Genomic DNA, 26,447 nt, shown 5'->3' with positions numbered 1-26,447 from the left:
TGATTATAAATAATAATTATCAATTATTAATTAACAATAAAATAAGCTAAATTATCAATTAATTATTAATTAATACATTACAAAATAACCAAGGTGTTCCATGAACATTCAGGATTTGTGAAGTATTCCAGTAGAAAAAGTTTGAGAAACCGTGCTCTGAATACTTATTCATATAGGATTAAGTGGAGAAAGACATTAGTATTAAACAGAGGTTGCTATAGTTCTTTCAGACCTATAGCAACCTCAACAAGTGTTGTCTCCCAAAGATCTGGGAGACAGCCATTCTGAGACCAGATAGCCTGACTTCTCCAAGTTAACTTTATGGTTATCCAACCTGTAGAGGACAGCATGTTAGGATATTGTTTCAATTACAGTTTGAATTATTTCTATGGCTTAATTTAGTGTCGGTGTGCTTGTCACAGTTATAATTTGTGCTCTGAAGATGCTGGGTAACAAACCAATGAATTATTAATAAGTTCAATAAATGAATTTAATTTTTCCTTTGCTAGTGGTATTTATACTGTGAAGCACTATTATGAATAACCAACAACACCTAAGCCTTTAGATATTTGATATTCCTGAATGCTTACAATATAAGATTATTATTGAATTACTGATGTGGACATTTAAGGGGAGGATACATATACATACTATAATAGTGCAGCATGAAAGTTTTCATTATTATTACCTATTGACAATTTTCCTCCAAATTAGTCTTATTTTTCAGGATTCTCATATTGTCATATCTTATATTTTGGTCTTCTAAAGCACTTCTAACTACATCATTCCACTTAGATTTTGATTTTCCTGTGCATGTTTTTCCAGCCGTCGTGGCATCAAACACCTGTTTTGCTAAACTTTCCTCTCTCATGCTTTTTAAGTTGCTATGTCACCTTGGATAAACTGCTTACTCATTCCTGAATGCTTACAATGTCAAGTTCCTTCCTAATATCTGCTTTTTTAATATGACTCAGCTATTGAGGCCATCTGTTCACTCCCCTAATTTTTCTTAGAATTCTCATATCTGTGGTCTCTAAGTCAATTCATTCATTCCTAACCCGGCTCTTAGAACCATAAATTAAACTTGTGAATATTCTTTCTTCTTTTCCATGACTCTCTCTTTAATTTCTTCAGTCCACCACACAGTTTTGATTTTTCTATTCTTGCACACAACTTCACCATGTCTCTCTAGCTGAATCAGTGTTTCTTCCAAGCCTGCCACTGAGTCTCTAAAGTTTGATTTGTTTTCATTTTTATTTTTTCTTGAATAATATTTATATATTTTAGTCTATGGTTTACCTCTAAAAGCCACCTGACTTTGATTCGTTTGAAAAAGTTTTGTAGCGTTTTTTTTTTTTTTTCCCAATATAAAATTCATTTTTATCTTAGAACTAAATGATGATTATTTCCTATTTCAAATTCTGTGTATATATACTCATGTCATGAACCAGAATGAAAATATCATATGAATAATAATATTGTTGATGAGACTTTTCTTATTTTTTATGTGTTTTTATTTAGTCATTTCTTTCTGAATAGAAAGAAATCCAGCAGATATCATTATTATTAGCTTTGCTTTACTTTTTTTTTTTTTTTTTTTTTAAAATCTATGCTTTCATTTCGGTAAGGCCAACATGGTATTTTTCTAATTCTACTGTCACTTATTTTCCATTAATACTTTTTATGTTGATAGTGCCTATTTTGAATTTTGCTGCTGATGTTGAATGAATTTAAGTTTCAGACGTCCCAGTTGGTTCTCTGCATGCCTTTTAAAGTCTTTGTGGAGATTCCCTCTCCAGGAGATCTCCACAAAGAGCAGCTTAAGGAAAGGATCTAACTTTGATCCTTAAGCTGCATTTTCTTCTAGTAAGTGAAATGATTGAACCATTTGGTTAATAGTTACTCTTGAGATATAGTAACATGTACCTATTCTCTGCTTATTAAAAGTAGTATTCATAGTCTAATTAATAATAAATTCATTTATTTCATTTATTGTTATATTTCATTATATTTCATACACTTGTATGAAATATAATTGCTGAAACTTTCATTTATGACTGCTCTAAAAAAAAAATCAGCTAACACCTTTTTGTTCCCATATAGGGAGTAGGCGAGGCCATTTTAGCTCTATCTAACTTTTGGAGACTGAGTGGGTAGTTTAATCTCCACTGGTAGCCAATCAGATAGCTGTTCCAAGGCTATCACTAATTAATCGGCATACAGTGAAGAGGTGGCTTAATAAGTGCCGCCATCTCGTGGTCTCTAACACAATATTTTTAATGTCTGAAATAGTGTGGGTTCTAAGGTCGATTTTCTTGAGTTTCCGGGAGAAAAAACCCGCTTGGGAACTAACTTGGGGACTAACTTGGAAACCAGTCGAAAAAAAGGCTTAGAAAAATTTCCTCTAGTTGCCAACTAGATTTGAAAGCAAGTCTTCCTTCGTGCAGTCAAGCACCGTGGTGTGCAAATGCCACATCCACTGAGCTACACAGGCTCCTCATGACTACTTTATAAAATACAAAAAGAAAATTATTTTACCAAATGTGTATTTTAATATATTTGAGTTTGCCGTTGTGAATGTAGCATTTTGCATATTTTGATTACCAAGACATGAATATTATATATTAAATTCACGCAAAGGAATGTGAAAATATTGAGTTTTATGTTAGGTATAGAATTCAAAATACCAAGAGATATATTAAAATGCAGTTAAACTGTTATAGTAACAGAAGCTGTTAATCACCTGATATTTAATACTTGGTTAATATATTTTTCTTTAGTGATTTTTATTTATTTTATCTTGATGCCTGTACAAAAGGGTATTTAGATTTAATTGTACTTATAGAAAATTCACAAGAAAATATATGTAGATTTTATTTGGCAGAAATGTAATTATTATTGAATCAAAAATCAAGATTTTTGTTCAAGTTTATTACTAAAACGTTCATTCTTTTGAATACTTGAAAAAAGATTAAAAGAAATGAGAATGAATAGATCTGGTAATAATATGTACATCGTACTGTACTTTATGAAAAGCCTAAAAAGATTTTGAAAATAAATTTTTATTTAAAAATTAATTAGAATAATCACATTCATTCTTAATTGTATGAATGTACAATTAACACTTGTAACACACACACACACACACACACACACACACACACACACACACACACACACACACACACACAATGTTTAATGAAACACATGGTGACTCTCGAGTCCTATTTAGGTGGTATGCACTCTATGGACATTTGTAGGTGGCCTAGGATGTAACCTGGGACCTGTGATGATTATTGCTTCCCAAATTTTGGGAAAAGTTTTATGCAACCATATTTGTTTAAATTAGGTTGATTTCTGAGTGCCTCTGCAGATTCAAAAAACAGTCTTTCCTTTTTAAATTTACTATGTTGGAGCATCGTGGTTTTCTTCCAGAAATCCTGTGAGTTGTATCCAATACATGGTCTGCATGGCTGGATTGACCATAGTCCTGATCGCAGATATGCAATTTGTGTTCATCTAAATGGATAGTTGCTGATCTACTAGTCTGTCCGAAGTAAGCCAACTTGCAGGAACAGGGTACTTGATATACTCTAAGAACTGAGATAGAGAGGGTGGGTGGGTGCGGTCTTTGGTAGAACGGATAAGGGTAGCAAGTTTCTGGGGCTTAAAAGCTTTGTAGAGGTGGTACTTTTTTAAGTACAACTGAGTTCTGGTGAAATGGCTGCAAGAAGGGAACTGACAGTTCGAAAGAAGCATTGTAATACGATGCCATATTGCAGGCCTATCTGTTTGACAATTGAGCCATCCCAGGTCAACTGCAAGTGCTACCCACAGTGGATGACCCACCACACTCACTGAACATGATATTAGTTATGATATGATATTGTATGGTGCTAGAAAGGATTATATGTAAAAAAATGCCATTCGTCATCTAATGTGTTGAATGCAGAGTTCCAGGCATCGACTGGAACATGAATCTGCACAAACACATTCAGAACCAAAGCTCACAACATGGGGTTTCCATGGTAGGACCACAATATGCAAGCCCCACATTACCCACATTCTGGACCAACAAGCAGCATTGTCTTTAGTGGTGCAAAGAGCATGTACAATGGGACATGGAAGCTTGAAAAGTTTGTGTTATGGAATGACGAATCACACTACATACTCTAATGAGCAGATGGACAGGTGTGGGTATGGCAGGTGCCTAGTGAGTGTCTCTTACCAGAATGCATAACCCCAACTATGATTGGTGGTGGTGTGATGGTATGGTTTTGTTTTTCCTAGTTTAACCTCGGACCTCTGTCTGTGGTACCATGAACACGGAACTCTGAGAGGTATGTGAACATTCTAGACAATGCAATGCTTCTTACTTTGTGGCATTTCTACTGAACTAATCATTGTCTCTTTGCAAGACAATGTACCCTGTCATAAGGCTGCTGCTGTAACTGCATGGTTTGTGGATATGAATGTTGCCACACTTGACTGGCCTCCACAGAGCCCTGATCTGAACCCTATTGAACTGGTGTGTTGAGTGAGGTTAAGGGACATCTGCCCCACAATAGTCCAGGACCTCTTTACATGCCTACAGGAATGGTCCAAAATTCCCATTGATTGCTATCATACCCTTGTGGAAAGTATACCCTCTAGAATTGCTGCAGTCATCATAGCGAAAGGAGGACCTACATCTTATTAAGGTGGTTAGCATGGCTATTTGTTCCTCATACTATGGCGTCTGTTGACTTCTTTCTAAGCAGTGTATTATTATTATTATGATTATTATTTTATTTACTTATTTATTTTTATATCAGCAGCTTGTCTTCTTCTGGATAGCACCAAGCATTTTTAGGAAGTTAGGAATTTATATAGGTTTGGCATTTGCAGAGGTAAAAAGGTAATATTTTCAGTAGTCTTTCAAGTCAACTGAAGAAGGATCTGATCTTGACTATAGATCTGAGCATTATTAGGGGTAGTGGAGAAGTGATGGAATTTTTCTAGATTTTTCTAATAAGCAATAAGACAGGACTTTGAGCATTGAAATTCACTAGTTTGTTTTCACTGCACCATTGATGAATGGCAAAGAGATCTCTCTGTTTATGATGTTAGTTATAGCAGATCTTGAAGTTTGGATTAATTATTTGAGCATAAAAAGGCTTGTCTGATAAAGAAGAGAAATGAAGTGTATGTTATCAGCAAAACCATGGATAGGATTTTAAGTTGTTGAGAGAAGTTCATTAAATATAAGAGGAAGAATATGGACAGATGCAGATCATTGGGATATGCCAGCATTGGCAGTAATATTTCTAGATAGAATGCCATCCAGTAAATGACTATAGAGAAACTGGCGATAAAGGGTAAACTCCCGTAACATGGTAGTTTGGTAGATTTGTATTCCAGACCTTGATCAAGTGTTCTGTAAATGTCATTACAACCACACAATGTTCTCCAAGCTTTTATTGGCTGTGTTGAACTATGTATAAAGTTGGCTATCAGACCGCCTACAGAATGAGAGTGTGAAAGGTGATCACTAATTAATTGGTAGACTAGACTTAGGCTGCTAATGACTGGCATTGTTTTCAAGAGAATTGAGGTAAGGGCAGTGGGATGATAGTTTTAGATGGCTGATGACTATTTCTGATCTTACGCTCCACTCTTTATAATTCCTTCTGTATTAATCTGGTAAAATCTGTAAACTAACTTGAAGGGTTCTATAACATCACCTTTTTTCCTCCTATCAACCAAACTCTGTAATAGACACTCCTTCAACCACTCTGCATAACCAATGCTCCAGAGTCCTGATACTACTTTGGTCATTTGGGTCTTGATTCTCTCCAGTGTTTCCACATCACAATGAAAACTAGGCAGCCTAATTTCAGCACAGTAGTCCATGTGTGGTCTGACCAATGCCTTAATCAGAGGCACCACCACCTCCTTATCCCTACATGTCAATGTACCTCTTATCATAGCAGCAATATGATGTGCGTGCTCTTTGCACCACTTGCAATGTATCCTTGGAACTTTATCAACTGTCTACCACCACTCCAAGATTCTGAGTATATCATCCACTTTCTGAATCAACTGTCTACCACCACTCCAAGATTCTGAGTATATCATCCACTTTCTGAATCAACTGTCTATCACCACTCCAAGATTCTGAATATGTCATCCACTTTCTTACTGTATTGGTGGAGCACAGCTCCACCAGCCTTACATCTCTACACCCCAAAATGTAACTCATTGCATTTATGAAAATCAGATAATGCTTTTTATTCCCTTATAGGCAGTAGGCGAGTCCTTTTAACCCTATCTAGATTTTGGAAACCCAGTGGGCAGTTCATCTTCCACTGGTAGCCAGTCAGAGATAGCTGGCCCATGACTATCACTAATTATAAGTGGCAACTGATGAAGAGACACATAAACAAGTGCTGCCATCTCTTGATACCTCACCCTAACAGGATATGTTACTGTCTGAAATATAATGTGGGTTCTACATTCAATTTTCTTGAGTTTCTGGATGAAAAACCAGAGTTTCCAGAAGAAAAATCCCACTTACCTGTGACAGAGATCAACCAGCTTAGGATCCAGTCAAAGAAAGGCTTAGAAAAAGTTCCTCCAGTCAGCAACTAGACTTGAACATAAGTCTATCTTTGGGCAGACTAGCGCAGAGGATGCAAGCACCATTTCCACTGAGCTACACAGGCCTTATTTTGCATTTATTGATATTAAAACTACAATCTCAGTCATCTGTCCAAGCTGAAAATCTATTTAAATCTTCTTGTAGAGAATTGACATCAGCAAGCAATACTCCTGATAATTCTACCTGACTGCATCATCAGCAAACATTTGATCCTGAGTCAGTCCACATGAATCCACATGAAATATTATTAACTAATAAGGTAAACAGCAGGGACCCAAGATACCACTGCAGAATCCAAGAATATCACTCTGTATTATGACTCTTTCTTATCCAACACATTTGTTACCTTATCATAAAATGTAAACAATTGCTAAAACAAGACCTTCACAAACCCATGCTGACCATCCTAGAGAATCCCATGTTCATTAACCCATCCTGTATTCTATTCCTAACCAGTTTTTCCAATACATTGACTGTAATTGCAGATATACAGATCAATCTAGAATTGAAAACTTCTGTCCTACCATGCTTGTGGAGTGGTACTATTTTGTTTTCTTATCACTCTTTAGGAACCTTACCCACTGCAAGACTTTTATTAAATAACCATGTCATGTGCATAGTGATATGTCATCCATTTCCACAACCTTATTAATATCTAACCCAAGCAACACTTGATACATATCTGATTTTTTTCACCTCTGATTCATCTAATATTTGCCTCCCTTATGCATATTAATTAAGTTTTGAGCACAGTTGAGGAAAGGAGACCACCTAGAACAGGAAACTTATTGGTATCCAAGCAGTTATGGATTATTTTGCTGCCTTTTGGTGAAAGATAGATCAGAGGAAGTATAGTAGAAAGTGATTTGTTTTCACATATAGATGGTACTAGAAAAAATTTTACAATGGCTATCTAAATGTTAAAGCTAAAAATATAAATGAGTTGAAATTGCATTTACAAAAAAAAATAAAAACGAAAGCTATTAAAAGAGGCAAACTACTGTCATATTCAAAAAATTTTATCATAATTAAAAAAGATAGGCAGGGATTTTTATAGGCATCCAGAGGTTGGGGAACAAGAGATATTCCTTTAAATAGATTTTGATGGGGAGTGTAATGAATTTTAAAATTTTAATATATTGTAAAATTGAGGACTTGATTGTGTTTAAGGTAAGGTGTGACACTTGTATTGTATATCTTAAGAGTGGCCCTTCTGTGATGTAAACATTTATAAACATTAATAGCAAGAATTTCATATAACTGTTTGATTATCTATGAATAAAGTGACTTTCTTATAGGAGTAAGGCTAAAGAAAGAACAGAGCCAAGTGCCAATATATCAGAATTTTCATTGAGCCATGGTAAGTTTTATCCTAAATTTATTTAGTTTCTTTTATAGAAATTGTATATTATTTAGTTATACACACGATGAAGAATGTATTATGGACACCCATTTGATGGTAGGTAAATGGATGCAGCTCTGCACAGTGCAAGTTTTGTGTCCTATAAAGATGAGCAGTTCATTCAGAGATTATTTCAGTTTCATGTATTACAAATGATTACATGAAAGTTCTAGCTAGCAACATGTTAGCAGCCACAGCCTAGATGGCATAGATGGCTGCATTCCATGAATTTTTCTGAAAGTCTTGCAGTTCACAAGCCTTTATAATAACAGCAAGTATACATCAGTTAGTCACACTATGTGCTCTTCCAGTCTGATGAATGTGTTTGGGTTTGTGTCAGTGTAACAATGTAATTGCATCCTTATGAGAGGGATTATGAGCATTGAGGGTATTATCTTAAACAATGCACTTCTGTTACTTGAGTAAGTCAACACATTTCCAGAGCTATGAATGCAGTAGATTACTGAATCAGGACTCAATCAGGACACACAAGATTTTGTGCACCAAGACCAGACCCACTGGTCTTGGTGCACAAAATCTTATGCAGTTGTTTATGTCCTACCTGATCAGTTTTATGGTAATAATGTCCAGCATTGCAATTATTATAAACATATGATTTGATGAGAATAACACTGAAACATTGCAGTGACCAGTATAAAGCCCTCAACTGAATCTGAAACAGTATCTATGAAATGATTTAGAACACAGAATTAGGCCATGGCCAAGATGGCCTTCTTCTTTAGTGGGACTTGATAATTCTTTAAAGGAGGAATGTGGCACAGTACTGCCAAGTGACTAAGAGAACTGGAAAACTTTCTACTAGAGATAAGTAGAAAGTTTTCCAGTACAAAGTAGAACGTTTTTGATTATAATTTTTTTAGGATACTGTGTATATAACATCATCATGATCAATCTCCTGATATACAGTATACTCTCAAAGATGTAACAGGACACTGTGACAGTACTACATGATTAAGTATAGATTATTACTAATGAACAGTTTTCCTCCAGATTAGCCTGTTACATGTCAGGTCTTATATTTTTGCCTTCTAGAGCACTTCTGACCGCATCAGTCCCCTAGATTTTGGCCTTCCTCTGAGTTTTTTCCTTGAAAAAAAGTTTTACTAATCTCTCCTTTCTCATTCTGTTTCAGTGACCATATTACCTGAGATTAGCTCTGCTCACACATTCTTGAATGCTAACAATGGGCAAGTTCTTTCCTAATGTCTTGATCTTTAATATGATTCTGCACTGCACTGTTTGCTCCCCTAATTTTTCTCAGAATTCATATCTTAGTCTCTAGTCTTTGATCAACTGCTTTATTTCTCACCCAATTCTCAGATTCATAAGTTAAAATTGATTGAACATTGTCTTATATATTGCTGGTTTAGTGTTTTGGCTAATTTCTCACTTATTCTATATAAATTTGTTCAACAGAGTTTCCACTATATACCAGCTTTGCTTACTCTGTTGCTTAATTTGCCATCTTCACTAAAAATTGTGCTTAAATAGCTGAAATATTTTATTTGTCCCTATAGATTCTTCATTCAGAATATAGATGAAGTTTTCTGTGTCCCTACCAGTTTTCATAGATTTACTCTTTGTACTGCTGGTTCCAATTAGTTACAGCTGTGACTTGATTTAATTAAAGAATCCTGGAGACTTGCACTGAATTTGTTTACAAGTACAGTGTCATCTGCATAAAGCAGAGAGCTGAGTTTAATATCTCCAGTTTTGACCTCAGGTTTAATGCCATTTTTATTCATAACTTGATCCATATAGGTGATGAACAAGATAGTGTGCCTCCCCTTGTCTTACTCTTGATTGCACATCAAGTCTTCTTATACTACCTTCAGTTCTAACTGTTGACTTACAGTTTAAATACAGACTGTGTGTTACCCTTTATAATGTTCCATTTACTTTATATAGTGTTCTGAACAGCTTTTCTAGATCTGCAAAACTAAAGTATAGATAATTGTTATATTCCCACATTTTCTCAATTATTTGTCATAAAGTGAAAATCTGATATGAACAACTCCTATTTGGTTTGAACCCAGTTTGTTCTTCTCCAGATTTATCTTCCACAATTTTTTTTAGCCTTTACTCAAATATGCTTGTATAAATTTTATCCAGAATACTTAGTGTAGAAATTCCTGTGTAATGCCCATGTTCATATTAAATTTAGTTTAATCCTTTATCCAAGTGTGTGCAAACAAAGTTTGCACCTGAAAGTATCTTCAGGACTGGGGTAAAGTGGTACAACACTGGGCGACTCCTTGCAAAGGTGGAGCAAGCTACCAAAAACTCCAATAATGCAAAACACATCTCCTTGCAGATATGTTTAATGTTATGCATTAAGGGAAGGGCCACTACCGAGACTAGTTTCGACCTTTATAGAGGTCTCTTCAGTAGGAGCCAGACGCAAGTGGAGATACCAAGGCAGAAGCATTAGCAAGGTCAACTCTCCCCCATAGGAGTTGACAAACGGTGTGCCACCTTTTTATTAAATTACTCTGGATTTAGAGAAAGATGTTGAAAGTTTATTTTTTACTTGGTCGGACTATAATAAATTTAGTTTAATCCTTTATCCAAGTGTGTGCAAACAAAGTTTATGCCTGAAAGTATCTTCAGGACTGGGGTAAAGTGGTACAACACCGGGCGACTCCTTGCAAAGGTGGAGCAAGCTACCAACACTCCTATCTCGGTATCTCCAATAATGCAAAACACATCTCCTTGCGGATATGTATAATGTTATGCGTTAAGGGAAGGGCCACTACCCAGACTAGTTTCGACCTTTATTGAGGTCTCTTCAGTGGGAGCCAGGCCCAAGTGGTGTTGTATGCCCGGTGTTGTACCACTTTACCCCAGTCCTGAAGATACTTTCAGGCGCAAACTTTGTTTGCACACACTTGGATAAAGGATTAAACTAAATTTATTTTAGTCTGACCAAGTGAAAAATCAACATCTTTCTCCAAATCCAGAGTAATTTAATAAAAAGGTGGTACACCGTTTGGCAACTCCTATGGGGGGAGATGACCTTGCTAATGCTTCTGCCTTGGTATCTCCACTTGGGCCTGGCTCCCACTGAAGAGACCTCAATAAAGGTTGAAACTAGTCTGGGTAGTGGCCCTTCCCTTAATGCATAACATTATACATATCTGCAAGGAGATGTATAATGTCTGTTTTGCATTATTGGAGATACTGAGATAGGAGTGTTGGTAGCTTGCTCCACCTTTGCAAGGAGTCGCCCGGTGTTGTACCACTTTACCCCAGTCCTGAAGATACTTTCAGGCGCAAACTTTGTTTGCACACACTTGGATAAATGATTAAACTAAATTTATTAGTCTGACCAAGTGAAAAATAAACTTTCATCATCAATGCCCATGTTCAGTTATATTTCCATTGTTTATCTACTTGCTATTATGGATTTTAGACAAAGTGGCATGTTAAGGTTTCATGCCATTGCATTCTTACTGTTCCAATTCATCTTTTTTCTATTTTAAAAAATATTTTATATCTTATTGTGTAAATTATATTTTATCATCATACGATAAAGTAAACTTTAAAGATACCAAGCAATTTTATATTAAACTTGGTTTTAATCCTTTTTCCCAAGTAAGCAAAAGGAGATGTGCTTTGCATTAAGGATAAATACTAAGGATAGTGATCTAAGCTTATTCCACCTTTACCACGAGTTGCCTTGGACTTGCACTACGTGCGCCTGCACATAGTGCAAGTCACCCTGACTTGCACTATGTGCAGGCGCAAACTTGACTTACTTGTCTGTTTGCTTACTTGGGAAAAAGGACTAAAACCAAGTTTAATATAAAATTGCTTGGTATCTTTTATTACTTTTCTTAAATTTCTTAAATTACTTTAGATAGTTTTTTACCCAAGGTAAAAAACTATCTAAAGTAAACTTTATCGTGTGCTATTATCTGTTTCATTTAGATTCATTGTCCATTTTTATTATATTTACTTATGTAATAATTTATTGGTTTTATATTCAGAGGTGGTAAAATTTCTCCATTTGTTTTTTGGTCCCACATGGTATATCCAGCAGTTTTCTGAGAAATTTCATTTCTATTGTTTGAATTTGCTTTTCATCTTTCTTTTTTATAGTCTGTTTTGCTTATATATAATATAGTTGGTTTAGATAGGACATTATATAGTCTCATTCTCGTAGGGATGGCTTAAATATATTATTTATTTTTCCATTTACTGTAACAAGATATAGACATATTTCAATGTCTATATCTTTTTCATCTTCATATAATAATTCACATTTTAGGTATCTGAAAGCATTTATTTTATCTATCACTATTTTACTTCTTACTGGGGTTTTTCCTTTGAAAGCCATTATTTTTGTTTTTACTTTAGATATTTTCATATTATATTGTTCTGAGATTTCATTTAATAATTTCACTGATTTTTTGTGCATCATCTTCTGATGTAACTAATACAATTTTATCATCTGCAAATAATAAGTTGTTTATCTTTGTTTGCAGATGTATTTGTATACCAAGTGGATTATTTCAGATTGTTATAATTTTATTTATATATACATTAAAAAAGTAGAGGTGATAGGGTGATTTCCTATTTCTCATACTTCTCTTGATAAAGAGCCTGTGTAGCTCAGCGGATGTGGCGTTTGCACACCGCCGCGCTTGGCCGCACGAAGGAAGTCTTGGTTTCGAGTCTAGTCGGCGACTAGAGGAAATTTTTCTAAGCCTTTTTTCGACTGGTTCCCGAGTTAGTCGATCTCTGGCACGGGCTAGCAGGTTTTTCCTCCCGGAAACTCGGGTTTTTCGTCCTGTAAACTCAAGAAAATCGACCGTAGAACCCACATTATTTCAGACATTAAATATATTGTGTTAGGGTTAGGAACCACGAGATGGCGGCACATTTGAGCCGTCTCTCTTCACTGCGTACCGCTTAATTAGTGATAGCCTTGGGCCATCTGTCTCTGATTGGGTACCAGTGGAGATTGAACTGCCCACTCAGTCTCCAAAAGTTAGATAGGGCTAAATGGCCTCGCCTACTCCCGTATACGGGAATAAAATGGCGTTAGCTGATTTTTTTTTGACTCTTGATATTGTTTTAATTCTATCAATGGTTTCCTATAATCCATAAAGGTCATATGATTCTTTTTGAAATTTTCTTCTCTTTTCATTTATTTATTTTAAAGTAAAAATTGAGTCTGTGCAAGGTCAGCCTTTTTGGAATCCAATTCTTTCTTTTAATAGTTCGTTCTCTACAACAGCATTTTTCAAAATGTGGTCTGTGGTTCACTAGTGGACCATGTGGTTCTCCCATGGGCAGTGAGAGAAATTTATTAGTAAATAAATACAGTAAAACCCCGAAGTTATGCGGTAGGTGGGACCAACAAAAAGCGTATAAGTCGAATTTGCGTAACTCGGGGTATAATTTTGCATGTAATTAATATATACAAACATACAATTGGGACCAAAGATTTACAAAAACATTTACCTATATTTTTTAAGAAATATAATCATAATTGTAGTTTTTTGTACATAAAAAAAAGAAAGTTATTTCGATGTCGATGGCTTCATAAAATCTAATAGATTCGTCTGACGGCATAATATCTTTTTCTTGTCACACAAAATTTCTTCATAGCAAGCTAATGATTTTTTTATTTCTTGCCTTGTGGCTACAATTCGTTCCTCGTTAGAATCTATGTCGTCCAAAATCTGTAAACCTTTCTTTTATGATTGTTCTTACTCTGGATTCCTGTAGATCGAACTTCATTGCATCATCATCATCAAATTCCTGCCATGTACCCTCAAGGGGTGTACAGGATATCATAGTACTACATGAAAAAAATTACATCATTACTAACTTCCTATCTACAATTTTCCTCCAAATCAGTCTGTTACTTGTCAACACTCCAACATTATTAGATCTTATATTTCTATCGTCTAAGGCACTTTGTACAGTATCAATCCACCTATATCTTGGTTTTCCTCTGGGTCGTTTTGCTGCCAACCTGGCAGAGAACACTTGTTTTGCTAATCTTTCCTCACCCATTCTGTTTAAGTGACCATACCACCTGAGATTAGCTCTGCTAATGCATTCCTGGATGTTAGAAAGGATATTAGAAAAGAACTTGACAATGTCAAGTTCTTTTCTAATATCCTCGTTTTTAATATGATACTGCCATTGATGCCATCTATTCACATCTAAAATCTTTCTCAGGACTCTCATATCTGCGGTTTCTAGTCTTTGGTCAAGTGTTTTACTTCTGACTCAGCTCTCAGATCTATAAGTTAAAACTGGTTTGAACACTGTCTTGTATACAGCTAATTTAGTGTTCCTACTAATTTCTCTCTTATTCCATATGAATTTATTCAATTGACTTCCCACCATACCAGCTTTGCTGATTCTGTTGTCTATTTCTATATTTAATTTACCATCTTCAGTAAAAATCGTGCCCAAGCAGCTGAAATGTTTCACTTGTTCCACAGGTTCTCCATTCACAACACAGTTGACATTTTCAATGATTCTGCCTATTTTCATTGTCTTTGTCTTTTTATTGCTGACCTTCATACCATATCTATTACAACAGCCAACTGCTGACTTACAACTGAAATAAAGACTAAGTATTGCTTGATATAATGCCCCATTGACACCATATAACTGCAGCGTATTGAATAGCTTCTCTCTTGGCACCTTGGCATATACCTTTTCCAGATCGACAAAACTCAAATGCAGATCTTTATTATATTCCCATGCTTTCTCGACTATTTGTCGTAAAGTGAAGATCTGATCTTGACAGGCTCTATTTGGCTTGAATCCAGCTTGTTCTTCACCAAGCTTTTCTTCCACAATTCTTCTCAACCGTTTCTCAAGTATACTTGCATAGATCTTGCCAGGAACACTCAGTAGGGAAATACCTCTGTAATTCTCACATTCAGTTTTATTTTCCTTTTTATATATGGGTACTATGAGAGCTCTACTCCAATCATCGGGAATTCGTCCCTCTGTCCAGGCTTTCTGAACTATGCAGTGCAACCACTGTAAGACTTTCATACCACCATACTTCAGCATTTCTGGTCGAATATCATCTACTCCTGCTGCCTTTCCACATTTCAAGCCTTTGATGACTTTTTCTACTTCAAGTATGGATATGTATTCCTGACTGCATGCCTGGTCAGTGTTTTTTTTTATCACTGTGCTGTCATCACTGCTTGTTTCATTTAGCAGTTTTTCAAAGTAATTACTCCATTCTTCAAGGATATCTTTTTCTCCAGTTTTCATGTCACCTTTATCATTTCTAACTCCTTTTACAGCACTCTTTCCTCCATTCCTATGCTTCTTCAACAACCTCCAGAATATTTTGCCACCTTCTTGATATTTATTTTCTATATTCTTGCCAAAGTCCTCCCATGACTTTTGTTTAGGCTAGTTTTACAGAGTGTTTAGCATTCTTGCATTTGTCTCTGTATTCTCTAAGAGCACAAGCTGACTTATTTGACAGGAACTTTTGATATGCTTTCTTCTTTTCTTTCTCTGTCTCTTTAACTTCCTGTGTCCACTATGGAGTTCTAATTTTTCTATCCTTGCAGACACCTTCACCACAAGCCTCTACCTGAATCAATCAGGGTTTTCTTCGAGGCTTGCCACTGAATCTCCAAGTTTTGGCTCCTGTTCTCAAACTCTTTCATGTCTTCTTCAATAATCTTTGTGTATTTTGGTCTACAGTTCACATCTGAGAGCTGCTCAACTTTTATTCGCTTTAAAACTTTCGCACACGTTATTCTTTTCAATATGGAATTCAATTTCAAATCCTCTATACACTCTGGTGTCCTGCACCAGGGAGAAAACATCACTATCAACAATAACATAGTCAATGAGACTTTTCTTATTCCTTGATTCTTCTTTTCATGTGAATTTGTACACATTTTTATGTTGGAACATGGTGTTAGTAATAACCAGTTCATGTCCTGTGCAGAAATCCAACAGGTATTTGACATTATTATTAGCTTTGCTCTTTTCTCCAAATTTTCGCAAAATATTTTTGTATGTCTCACAATTATTTCCTACTCTGCTATTTAGATCCCCAACAAGGACCAACTTTTCCTTTTTCATTGTGTCAGTTGCTTTTTCTAAAGCCTCAAAAAATTCCTCCACTTCTACCTTAGTAGAACCTTCTGTGGGACCATAGGCACAAATAAGTCTCATTGTGCAATTCCACATTCTGATATTTGCCCACATGACTCTACTTGAGACTGACTGCCATTACAGAAGATTAGCCTCGTGTTGAATACTATGGCTACTCCTTCTTTTCCTTGATTGTCATTGCCTGGAACTTCATTGCTAGCTCACAAATTTTCATTCTGCCTTCAAAATCTTTGATAATGTCGAGTTTTGTTTCCAAAGTCAATGTTTTTCTTTTCTTGCTAGCAGTAGAAGAATTGAATTTGCTTCTTTTGGATGACATTATTATTTTTTATGTGATAAAATTTTTATCAAGAACATAACATTAAACAATCGCAGGTTTGTAGACTATAAAAATTGTGTATGAATGGAGACCGCGCGAAGCACGTCAGTGCTTGTTCACAGCATGTGCGACACTGGCGAATGTGACTGCGCCTGAAAGATACGACTAGTGGTGAGGCGTGAAGTGGGATGGGAATACGTACATATAAGAAACTGCGTAACTCCGGATTCGCGTAAGTCGGGATATGACTACATATTTTTTTAATCTTAGCTTGTAAATTTTCAGCTATAGTTTAAAATATTAATTACAAACATTTTTTTTTACATAATTCATCATCAAATTCCTGATATGTATCCTCAGGGGGGAGTGTACATGTTAATAACTACATGAAAAAGTTACACCATTATAACTTTATATTTCTGTCTTTTAAGGCACTTCTTACTGTATTAGTCCGTGTATATCTTGGTCTTGCTGTGGATTTGTTTATCTTCACTTTTCATGTCACTTTTATCATCTTGGATTCCTTTTAATGTAGTGTTTCCTCCATTTCTAAGCCTTTTCAATAGCCTCTAGAATATTTTGCCACCTTCTTGATATTTATTTCTAAGTTCTTACCAAAGTCTTCCCATGACTTTTGTTTAGCTAGTTTTACACAGTGTTTTGCTTTTTTATATTTTTCTCTGTATTTTCTAAGAGCACAAGCTGACTTACTTGCCAGGAACTTTCAATATGCTTTCTTCTTTTCCTTGACTGCCTCTTTAACTTCCTGAGTCCACCATGGAGTTCTGATTTTCTATCTTTACAGACAACCTCACTGCATTCCTCACTGGCTGAATCAATCAGTGTTTTCTTAAGGATTTGGCATTGAATCTCCAAGGTTTGTTTCTTGTTTTTAAACTCTTTATTTTTTAATTCAATGATGTTTGTATATTTGAGTTTGCATTTCATTTTTAAAAGCTGTGCAACTTTGGTTCATTTTATCAAAAAAAAAAAAAAAATCAGGTAACGCCTTTTTATTCCCGTATATTTAGGGAGTAGGCGAGGCCGTTTTAAGCCCTATCTAACTTTTGGAGACTGAGTGGGCAGTTCAATCTCCACTGGTACCCAATCAGAGATAGCTGGCCCAAGGCTATCACTAATTAAGCAGCATGTAGTGAAGAGAGACGGCTCTATAGGTGCCACCATCTCGTGGTCTCTAACCCTAACACTTGTATTTTTTAATGTCTGAAATAATGTGGGTTCTATGGTCGATATTCTTGAGTTTACGGGACGAAAAACCAGAGTTTCCGGGAGGAAAAACCTGCTTGCCCATGCCAGAGATCGACTAACTCAGGAACCGGTCGAAAAAAGGCTTAGAAAATTTTCCTCTAGTCGCCGACTAGACTCAAAACCAAGTCTTCCTTCGTGCAGCCAAGTGCCGTGGTATGCAAACGCCACATCCACTGAGCTACACAGGCTCAAAGGTTCATTTTCAAATGGTTCATTTTAAAACTTTCTTAAATGCTCTTATTTTCCATATGAAATTGAATTTTATCTATCTCAAAACTAAATTGTGATCGCTTTCTGTTTCAACTGTTTCAAATCCTCTTTATATACTCTTGTGTTCTGAACCAGTGGGAAAACATTGCTATCATATATAATATAGTCAGTGAGACTTTTAATTCATTTAATTTCAATATAATAATATGCATACTGTTTTACCACATTATGTATATCTCAATGTGTGTGTGAGTGTGAGTGAGAGAGAGAGAGAGAGAGAGTGAGTAGTAGTACATAAATTCAGCTACTGTATGTCGTCATGGTACATTGAGAAATTCCAAGAAATTCTATCCTAATTTTCACTTAAAATATATTAAGATTTGCATATGTTATGACAACTACTTCACAAATTTGGTCTTAGATGGTGACATAAGAAGGCTCACCTCTGGCAGTGAAATATGACCAACTGATAAAGGATTAGATATGAGGCAGTCAGTGAGTTACTGAATAATTAAGTGAAGATAATATTATCTTTATTTTCTATTTTATAAATTGGAATCACCAGTGCTTTATTTTTCAGAGTTAAGAGTTTTTCCAGACATCCAAACCTTATTAAAGAATTTCAAAAGTGTTTCATTAAATTTTTCACCTGCATTTTTTGGACAGTTGTATATTTATTTTGTTTTCCTATTTTTAATTTTATTCGTTGTATTTTTTAGTTCTGATATTATAATATTTTCTGTTATATCATTCTTGTTCTTATAAAATTTTACTTCTTTATTATCATCAATCCAGAGATTTTGAAAATTGATTACAATTTTTCTAAGTCTCATTGTTTCTGTACTCTATTTCTGCTTCTATCATTTTGAAATTTAGCCATTTCTGGTCTTTTTTTTTTTATTATTATTATTTTCTGTTTCTTTATTCCAGTTAAGCAGACCTCTTTTTCTATTCTGTTTACTCTTTATTTTTACACTTTCTGTTGGCAGGATTCATTTCAAATTTTTTCCAATCTTCCTCGGTGTCATTTGATTCTTGTGGGATTTCTGTTTATTCATTTTGCATCAGTGCATTTTTGATATTGCTACTGAGTTCAATGAATGTTTTAATGAAGAAATTTTGTTAACTTTTTTGTTAGGCCTTTTTCAGTTTATTTGTTATTTTTAGCCATTTTGGTTTAAATCAGATTATTGCCATTACCTTATAATAATCAGAATTTAATTCAAAATCTCGATATGCTCTTACATCTGGGATTAATTCAGGTGACTGAATGTATGATAAAGTAATCAATAACTGATTTATATCCTCTGTCTGACCATTTATTTTTGTGTATTTCTTTATCTTCAAATATTATTATGTAACACTTCCAAGAAGTTCATTATCATCATCAAATTCCTGACATGTACCCTCATGGGGTGTACAGGATATGATAGTACTATATGAAAAATTTACATCATTACTATCTTCTTATCTACAATTTTCCTCCAAATCAGTCTGTTACTTGTCAAGACTCCAATATTATCATTATCAGATCTTATATTTCTATCGTCTAAGGCACATTGTACCTTATCAATCCACCTATATCTTGGTCTTCCTCTGGGTCGTTTTGCTGCCAACCTGGCAGTGAACACTTGTTTTGCTAATCTTTCTTCGCCCATTCTGTTTAAATGACCATACCACCTGAGATTAGCTCTGCTAACGCATTCCTGGATGCCGACAATGTCAAGTTCTTTCCTAATATCTTCATTTTTAATATGATATTGCCATTGATGCCATCTGTTCATGCCTCTAATCTTCCTCAGGACTGTCATATCTGCAGTCTCTAGTCTTTGGTCAAGTGTTTTACTTCTGACCCAGCTCTCAGAACCATAAGTTAAAACTGGTTTGAACACTGTCTTGTATATAGCTAATTGAGTGTTCTGACTAATTTCTCTCTTATTTCATATGAATTTATTCAGTTGACTTCCTACCATACCAGCTTTGTTGATTCTGTTGTCTATTTCCATATTAAATTTACTGTCTTCACTAAAAATCGTGCCTAAGTAGCTGAAATGTTTTATTTGTTCCACAGGTTCCCCGTTCACAACACAGTTAACATTTCCAAGAATTCTACCTATTTTCATTGTCTTTGTCTTTTTAATGCTGACTTTCATACCATATCTATTACAACAGTTATTCAATTTAGTCAGGGAATCTTGCAAACTTGTAGCGGATTTATTTAGAAGTATAACATCGTCCGCATAAAGCAAAGAGCTGACATTAACATCTCCAATTCTGATATCATGTTTAATACCAATTTCCTTCATAATGTGATCCATATTGATAATGAATAACAGAGGGGATTATTTACATCCTTGTCTCACACCAGATTTAACATTAAACCATCTTCCTGTACTTCCTTCAATTCTAACTGCCGACTTACAACTCAAATACAGACTAAGTATTGCTTGATATAATGCCCCATTGACACCATATAACTGTAGCGTACTGAATAGCTTCTCTCTTGGCACCTTGTCATATGCCTTTTCCAGATCGACAAAACTTAAATACAGATATTTGTTATATTCCCATGCTTTCTCAACTATTTGTTGTAAAGTGAAGATCTGATCCTGACAGCCTCTATTTGGCCTGAATCCAGCTTGTTCTTCACCAAGCTTTCTTCCACAATTCTTCTCAACCGTTTCTCAAGTATACTTGCATAGATCCTGCCAGGAACACTCAGTAGGGAAATACCTCTGTAATTCTCATGTTCAGTTTTATTTCCCTTTTTATATATGGGTACTATTAGAGCTCTACTCCACTAATTGGGAATTCATCCCTCTGTCCAGGTTTTCTGAACTATGCAGTGCAGCCACTCTAGGAGTTCATTATTTTCATATTATTATAAACAACAAAATCTCGTAGCTTGCATCCATTATGAATACAGATATTTTCAACAAATCTACTTATGTTTGTTTTGAATTTTCTGTTTCCTATTCTGGTATTTAAATTTCCTGCTAGTAATAAATAATCTATTTTAATTGTTTTATTTATGGTATTCTGTAATTCTTTTAAAAGGTGTTAATTTTTTTAGTAACATGATGTATATCTCAAAAATGATAAATATCATTTTTGAGATATACTTCTTCTGGTTCATAAGCACTGATTATTGTTATGTGACTTCTTAATATTTTGAGTATGATCTCTATTAATCTTTCATTCCAGTAGTTATACACAGTTTTATATATCATAAATCATAATACCTGCATTTGCCCTTTCCTCATTTTTTACTCTGTTATAGATTTGTTTCCTTAGTGCCTTTTTGCTTTGTTTCTAATACACACAATTTTTATATTGACTTGGTTTAGGAAACTTCTTTTCTTCTTTGTGTGAGATACTTTGGCTTAGACTTGAAAGTATATAAAATTTCCCCAGGACAGCTTACTAGCCTGTTTCTGGATAAGTCCAATGGCAGAGTTGCTGCCTGTCACTTCTGGACAAACATTTCTTATAACGTTTTCTCTTTCATGAGTATTTGGGTTATACTGCTCGTACTCAGTCACCAATGTCTCGTTTGTACTTTAAAACAGGGTTGACCAGAAGAACGTGAGGCATTTGAGTGGATGAGGCCATATATTGCTCTTTACCATCCCTTCTCACCCCATTTCCCTTTTTGTAGATGGGAACTATGAGACTTCAATCATCCTGAATTTGACCTTCTGACCTAGCCTTCTGTATTATGTAGGGTTCCCAGATGTCCTGTAAAATACAGGATCATCCCGTTTTTGGCTAATGCGTCCCGTTTTCCCAAGAAAACTCTTTGGGACAGCTTTTTGTCCCATGTTTTAGAGTTCAAGACTGAATAACAAAATCGATGAGTTACAATTTCTATTCTATTACAAACATTGCTCTCTGTTGTTATTTTCTCAAGGCGAGTGATGGCAACACTGCAACAACGATAAGTTCATTGGAACAGTGCGCATGTGCATTGACATTTTGGCATGTGCCGTGATATTGGCTCAGCTTTAAAAGCACGGAACGGTCCGCTTTGTCCACGCCATTTTAGAAGCTTGCTCCGAGAGAAACAGGTTGGTGCTTGCAGAGTATTAATTACTGTACGGCTGCTGTTAAAATATGGTTTTTCAATTCTCCTGTGGCTCTGTTGAACGTTGAAAATGCCGAAAAGGAAGTGTGATTATACAGACACTTTAAAAACTCAATTTCCGTTTTTAAAAAAAATCTACTAAATTGGGCGAGACAGATAAAGTGGAGTGTACAGTTTGTAGTGGCTTGTTTAGCATTGAACGTGGTGGAGAGTCTGACATTACCCAGCTCTTTGCTATAAAAAGACATAAATCTGCATCTCGAGCTAGTACAAGCAAAAGTCGGTGATTTCTTTACCAAGAAACAGATGGGGGAAGTGGGAAGGAATCTTGCTGCAGAAGAAGCAACTTTCGTATCACATGTGTTTTCACAACCAGAGTTTTTGATCAATGGATTGTACATCTAAAATAATACATAAGTTATATGATAGAAAATCTACGTGTGGACAAACAAAAACACAAGCGTTAATTGTAAATATTTTTCTGCTCCATTTGCAAGCAAGCAATTCAAATTGGAAATGGAGAACGCAAATTTTATATGTATCCTGATTGACGCTTCAAACCATGGTGCTTCCAAATTTGTAAGATTGGCATATGTGATGGTTGCGCATACCTAAACTCATCCTCAGTCATAAGTGTCCCATATTTTTTTCCAATGTATCTGGGATCCCTAGCATTATGCAGCATAGCCATTGTAAAACTTTTATACCTCTATATTTGATCATTTCCAGTTGAATATCATCTGCTGTAGCTGCTTTTCCACATTTCAGGTTTCTGATGGCCTTTTCTACATCGGGCATTGATATGTACTGATTGCATTCCGCTTGAATATTTCCCACCACTGCTCTGTCACTTCTTGTTTCATTTAGCAGTCTTTCAAAGTAATTACTCTCATCCTTTAGAATATCTTTATCTTTGATTTTAAATATCACCTTTATTATATTTAATTTTTTTACACTATTGAGAGTTTATTTTTCACTTGGTTAGACTATAATAAGTTTAGTTTAATCCTTTATCCAAGTGTGAGCAAACAAAGTTTGCGCCTGAAAGTATCTTCAGGACTGGGGTAAGGTAGTGCAACACCAGGCAACTTGTTGCAAAGGTGGAGAAAGCTCGCATCAATCCTATCTCAGTATCTCCCATAATGCAAAGCACATCTCCTTGTGGATATGTGTAATGCTATGCATTAAGGCAAGGGCCACTACCCATACCGGTTTCGACCTTTATTGAAGTCTCGTCAGTGGGAGACAGGCCCAGTAGTGGAGATACAAAGGCAGAAGCAATGAGAGGTGCATTAAGGCACGGGACACTACCCATACCGGTTTCGACCCTTATTGAGGTCTCGTCAGTGGGAGACAGGCCTAGTAGTGGAGATACAAAGGCAGAAGCAATGAGAGGTCATCCTAACCTATAGGAATTGCCAAAGGTTGTGCAACCTTATTATTAAATTACTCTGGATTCAGAGAAAGATGTTGAGAGTTTATTTTTCACTTGGTTAGACTGTAATAAGTTTAGTTTAATCCTTTATCCAAGTGTGAGCAAACAAAGTTTGCGACTGAAAGTATCTTCAGGACTGGGGTAAGGTAGCCTTTGTATCTCCACTACTGGGCATGGCTCCCACTGACGAGACCTCAATAAAGGTCGAAACCAGTATGGGTAGTGGCCCTTGCCTTAATGCATAGCATAACACATATCCACAAGGAGATGTGCTTTGCATTATGGGAGATACTGATATAGGATTGATGAGAGCTTTCTCCACCTTTGCAATGAGTTGCCTAGTGTTGCACTACCTTACCCCAGTCCTGAAGATACTTTCAGGCCAAACTTTGTTTGCTCACACTTGGATAAAGGATTAAACTAAACTTATTATTTTTACACTATTCTTTCCTTCATTTTGAAACTCCTTCCATAGCCTTCAGAATATTTTGCCATCTTTATGATGTTTGACTTCTATATTCTTACCATTCTTCCCTTGATTTTGTTTAGCTACTTTTACACACAGCTTACATCTTTCTCTATGATCTCTCTCAGGGCATTTTGTTGACTTACTTTTGATATGCTTTCTTATTTTCCATAACTGCTTCTTTAACTTCTTGTGTCTGCCTTGGAGTCCTGATTTCTTTTTTGTGTTTGTAAACAATTTCAGAGTTTGCCACTGAGACTCCAGATTTGGTTCTTGTTTTCAAACTCATTTTTTCTTGAATAATATTCGTACAGTTCCTCTAAAAGCTGCTCGACTTTAATTCTTTTTTTAAAGCTTTCTTATATATTTTTCTTTTTATCCTGCTTAACACTTTGAGTCCTATCGATGTAAATATACATCAATCGCGCGTGAACCAGAATCCCATCAATGTATATCTACATCGCTAAATTAAAAATTCCGAAAATCATTATATATGCTTGAAATTCATTATCAGACTGTACTGTAGTTAAATTTGAATCTGCAGCTTCATTATCCATGAGGATGGTTGACTTTTATCAATAAAAAAGGAATGTATATTAGTATATCGTAACGCCCACCTATCGGCTGCGTCAAGTACGATCGCACAGGTTCATGTTTATATTACATTGTGCCGTCATCACTCTGGCTGCTCCAATCTAAACAATATAAGGGATTCATGACTCTCTTCTTGTGACCTGAGAGATCAGTTTGAATTTCTCTGTCACCATAGACAGACCAGGACCCACTGATGTCCAAAGCAGGGATGTTAAATGGTTCTTGAGTGAACACGGATTAGAACAAATGCTCCAGGAAATACTCGATAATGAAGGATATGAATTAGATGATTGGACAGACAGTGATCCAGAACAAGAGGAAACAGATCTCCCCACAAGTGTGAGCTCCTAGTCAAGCAACAGTGACTCAGAACTTTGAACGAGGGGTGACCAAATTCGAGGCCATCCAGCGAGTTATGCTCACGATCGCACACAAGGTCGTGGTGTACGAGTATCAGGGAGAAGTGGCAGTTGGCAACCAAATGACGTACAGTTGAACTGGAAAAAATGAGGGTACTATGCTAGACATACCTTTTTCATCAGTATCTAGTGTATCTTGTTCATCCAACATCAATGAAAATTTATCCCCTTTTCAAGTTTTTGAAATATTTGTAAATAACAATATTATATCTGATATGAAAATTGAAACCAACAGATATGCTGCACAACTACTTGCAGTAGAAAAAAGGAAAGGGCTATTACCTAAACATTCAGTCTTCTCAAGATGGAAACCTGTCACCATATCCGAAATAAAGTGTTTTCTGACAATTATTTTACACATGGGCCTTGTTAGGAAACCCAGAATTAGGGATTACTGGTCTACCAAACCTGTTTATGATTCCAAATTTGCCTCTTCCCTCCAGATATCCTGTGATCGCTTCTTTTCTATTCTGACCTTCCTTCATCTCAATAACAATGAGACATACATTCCTAGGGGAAATTCTGGACATGACCCTCTGTACAAACTTCATTCAGTGCTCAATAAACTTCTCAATGATTTCCAAACTTTCTGCACTCCAGATAAAGAACTGACAGTTGATGAAGGGATTTGTGGCTTCAGAGGTAGAGTATATTTCAGGGTATTCATAAAAGGAAAACTTGAGAAATATGGCATGAAACGTTTTGAGCTGTGTGAGGCGAAATCTGGCTATATGTGTATGGCTGAAGTCTATACAAAGAGTACTGATAAGGAAGATTTCAATTCTGCTTTCAATGTTGTGGACAGACTCGCAATCTACAATCTACAGAGCTATCTACATGGATAGATTGTTTTTAAGTGCAAAACTCTTTGATCATTTATGGTAAAATGGATGGTACCAAAGCTGTTGGGACAGTTATGCCAGATAGACACCAAAACAGGCTTTCCAACAAAAACTGAAGGAAGGAGAGTGAATATCAAGATGACGAGAACACCTGCTAGCAGTGAAATGGGGATGTTTGAGATGCTACATTCTGTCCCCCAAACATATGATGAGATGGTGAAGACTGATGTGAGAGGTCAACACGAGAACACAAAACCAGCTGCTGTTGCTGACTACAATAAATTCAAAGTTGCAGTGGATTGTAGCGATCAGTTGTTGTCATGTTACTCCTTCCATCGCCGTCAATTGAAATGGTGGAAGAAACTGTTCATCCATATCTCACAATAGTGAACTCATTATATATGAGTTCACTATTGTATTATATAAAGATGGAAATGGAGCAACAAGAAGCTGGATATATTGGGAATAAGTGAACTTAGATGGACAGGAATGGGCCATTTTTAATCATGGAGCTATACGGTTTATTACACAGGACATGAGATGAGTCGAAAAATGGAGTATGTTTCTTACTCAGGAAAAAGATTACCAGATATATATTAGGCTATAATCCAGTGAGTGACAGAAT

The 26,447-nt window shown here is 35.7% G+C and overlaps 1 protein-coding gene across 4 annotated transcripts in view; it reads left to right on the top strand.

Annotated features, from left to right (window-relative positions):
- LOC150099367 (U3 small nucleolar RNA-associated protein 14 homolog A) overlaps window positions 1-26,447 on the top strand; it is a 247,894-nt gene that overhangs the window by 58,543 nt on the left and 162,904 nt on the right. For all 4 annotated transcript variants that reach the window (XM_090403927.1, XM_090403929.1, XM_090403926.1 and 1 more), the window contains exon 5: window positions 7,939-8,000. In XM_090403927.1, the coding sequence (XP_090260053.1) occupies window positions 7,939-8,000 (62 nt within the window). The remainder of the gene's footprint in view (window positions 1-7,938; window positions 8,001-26,447) is intronic.

Source organism: Typopeltis vanoorti, chromosome 14, assembly GCF_054136105.1.
Source record: "Typopeltis vanoorti isolate ZY-2024b chromosome 14, IOZ_Tvanoo_1.0, whole genome shotgun sequence".
NCBI lineage: Eukaryota > Metazoa > Arthropoda > Arachnida > Uropygi > Thelyphonidae > Typopeltis > Typopeltis vanoorti.
Note: the sequence above shows the minus strand (reverse complement) of the source record. Positions and strands in the feature narration are given on the sequence as shown.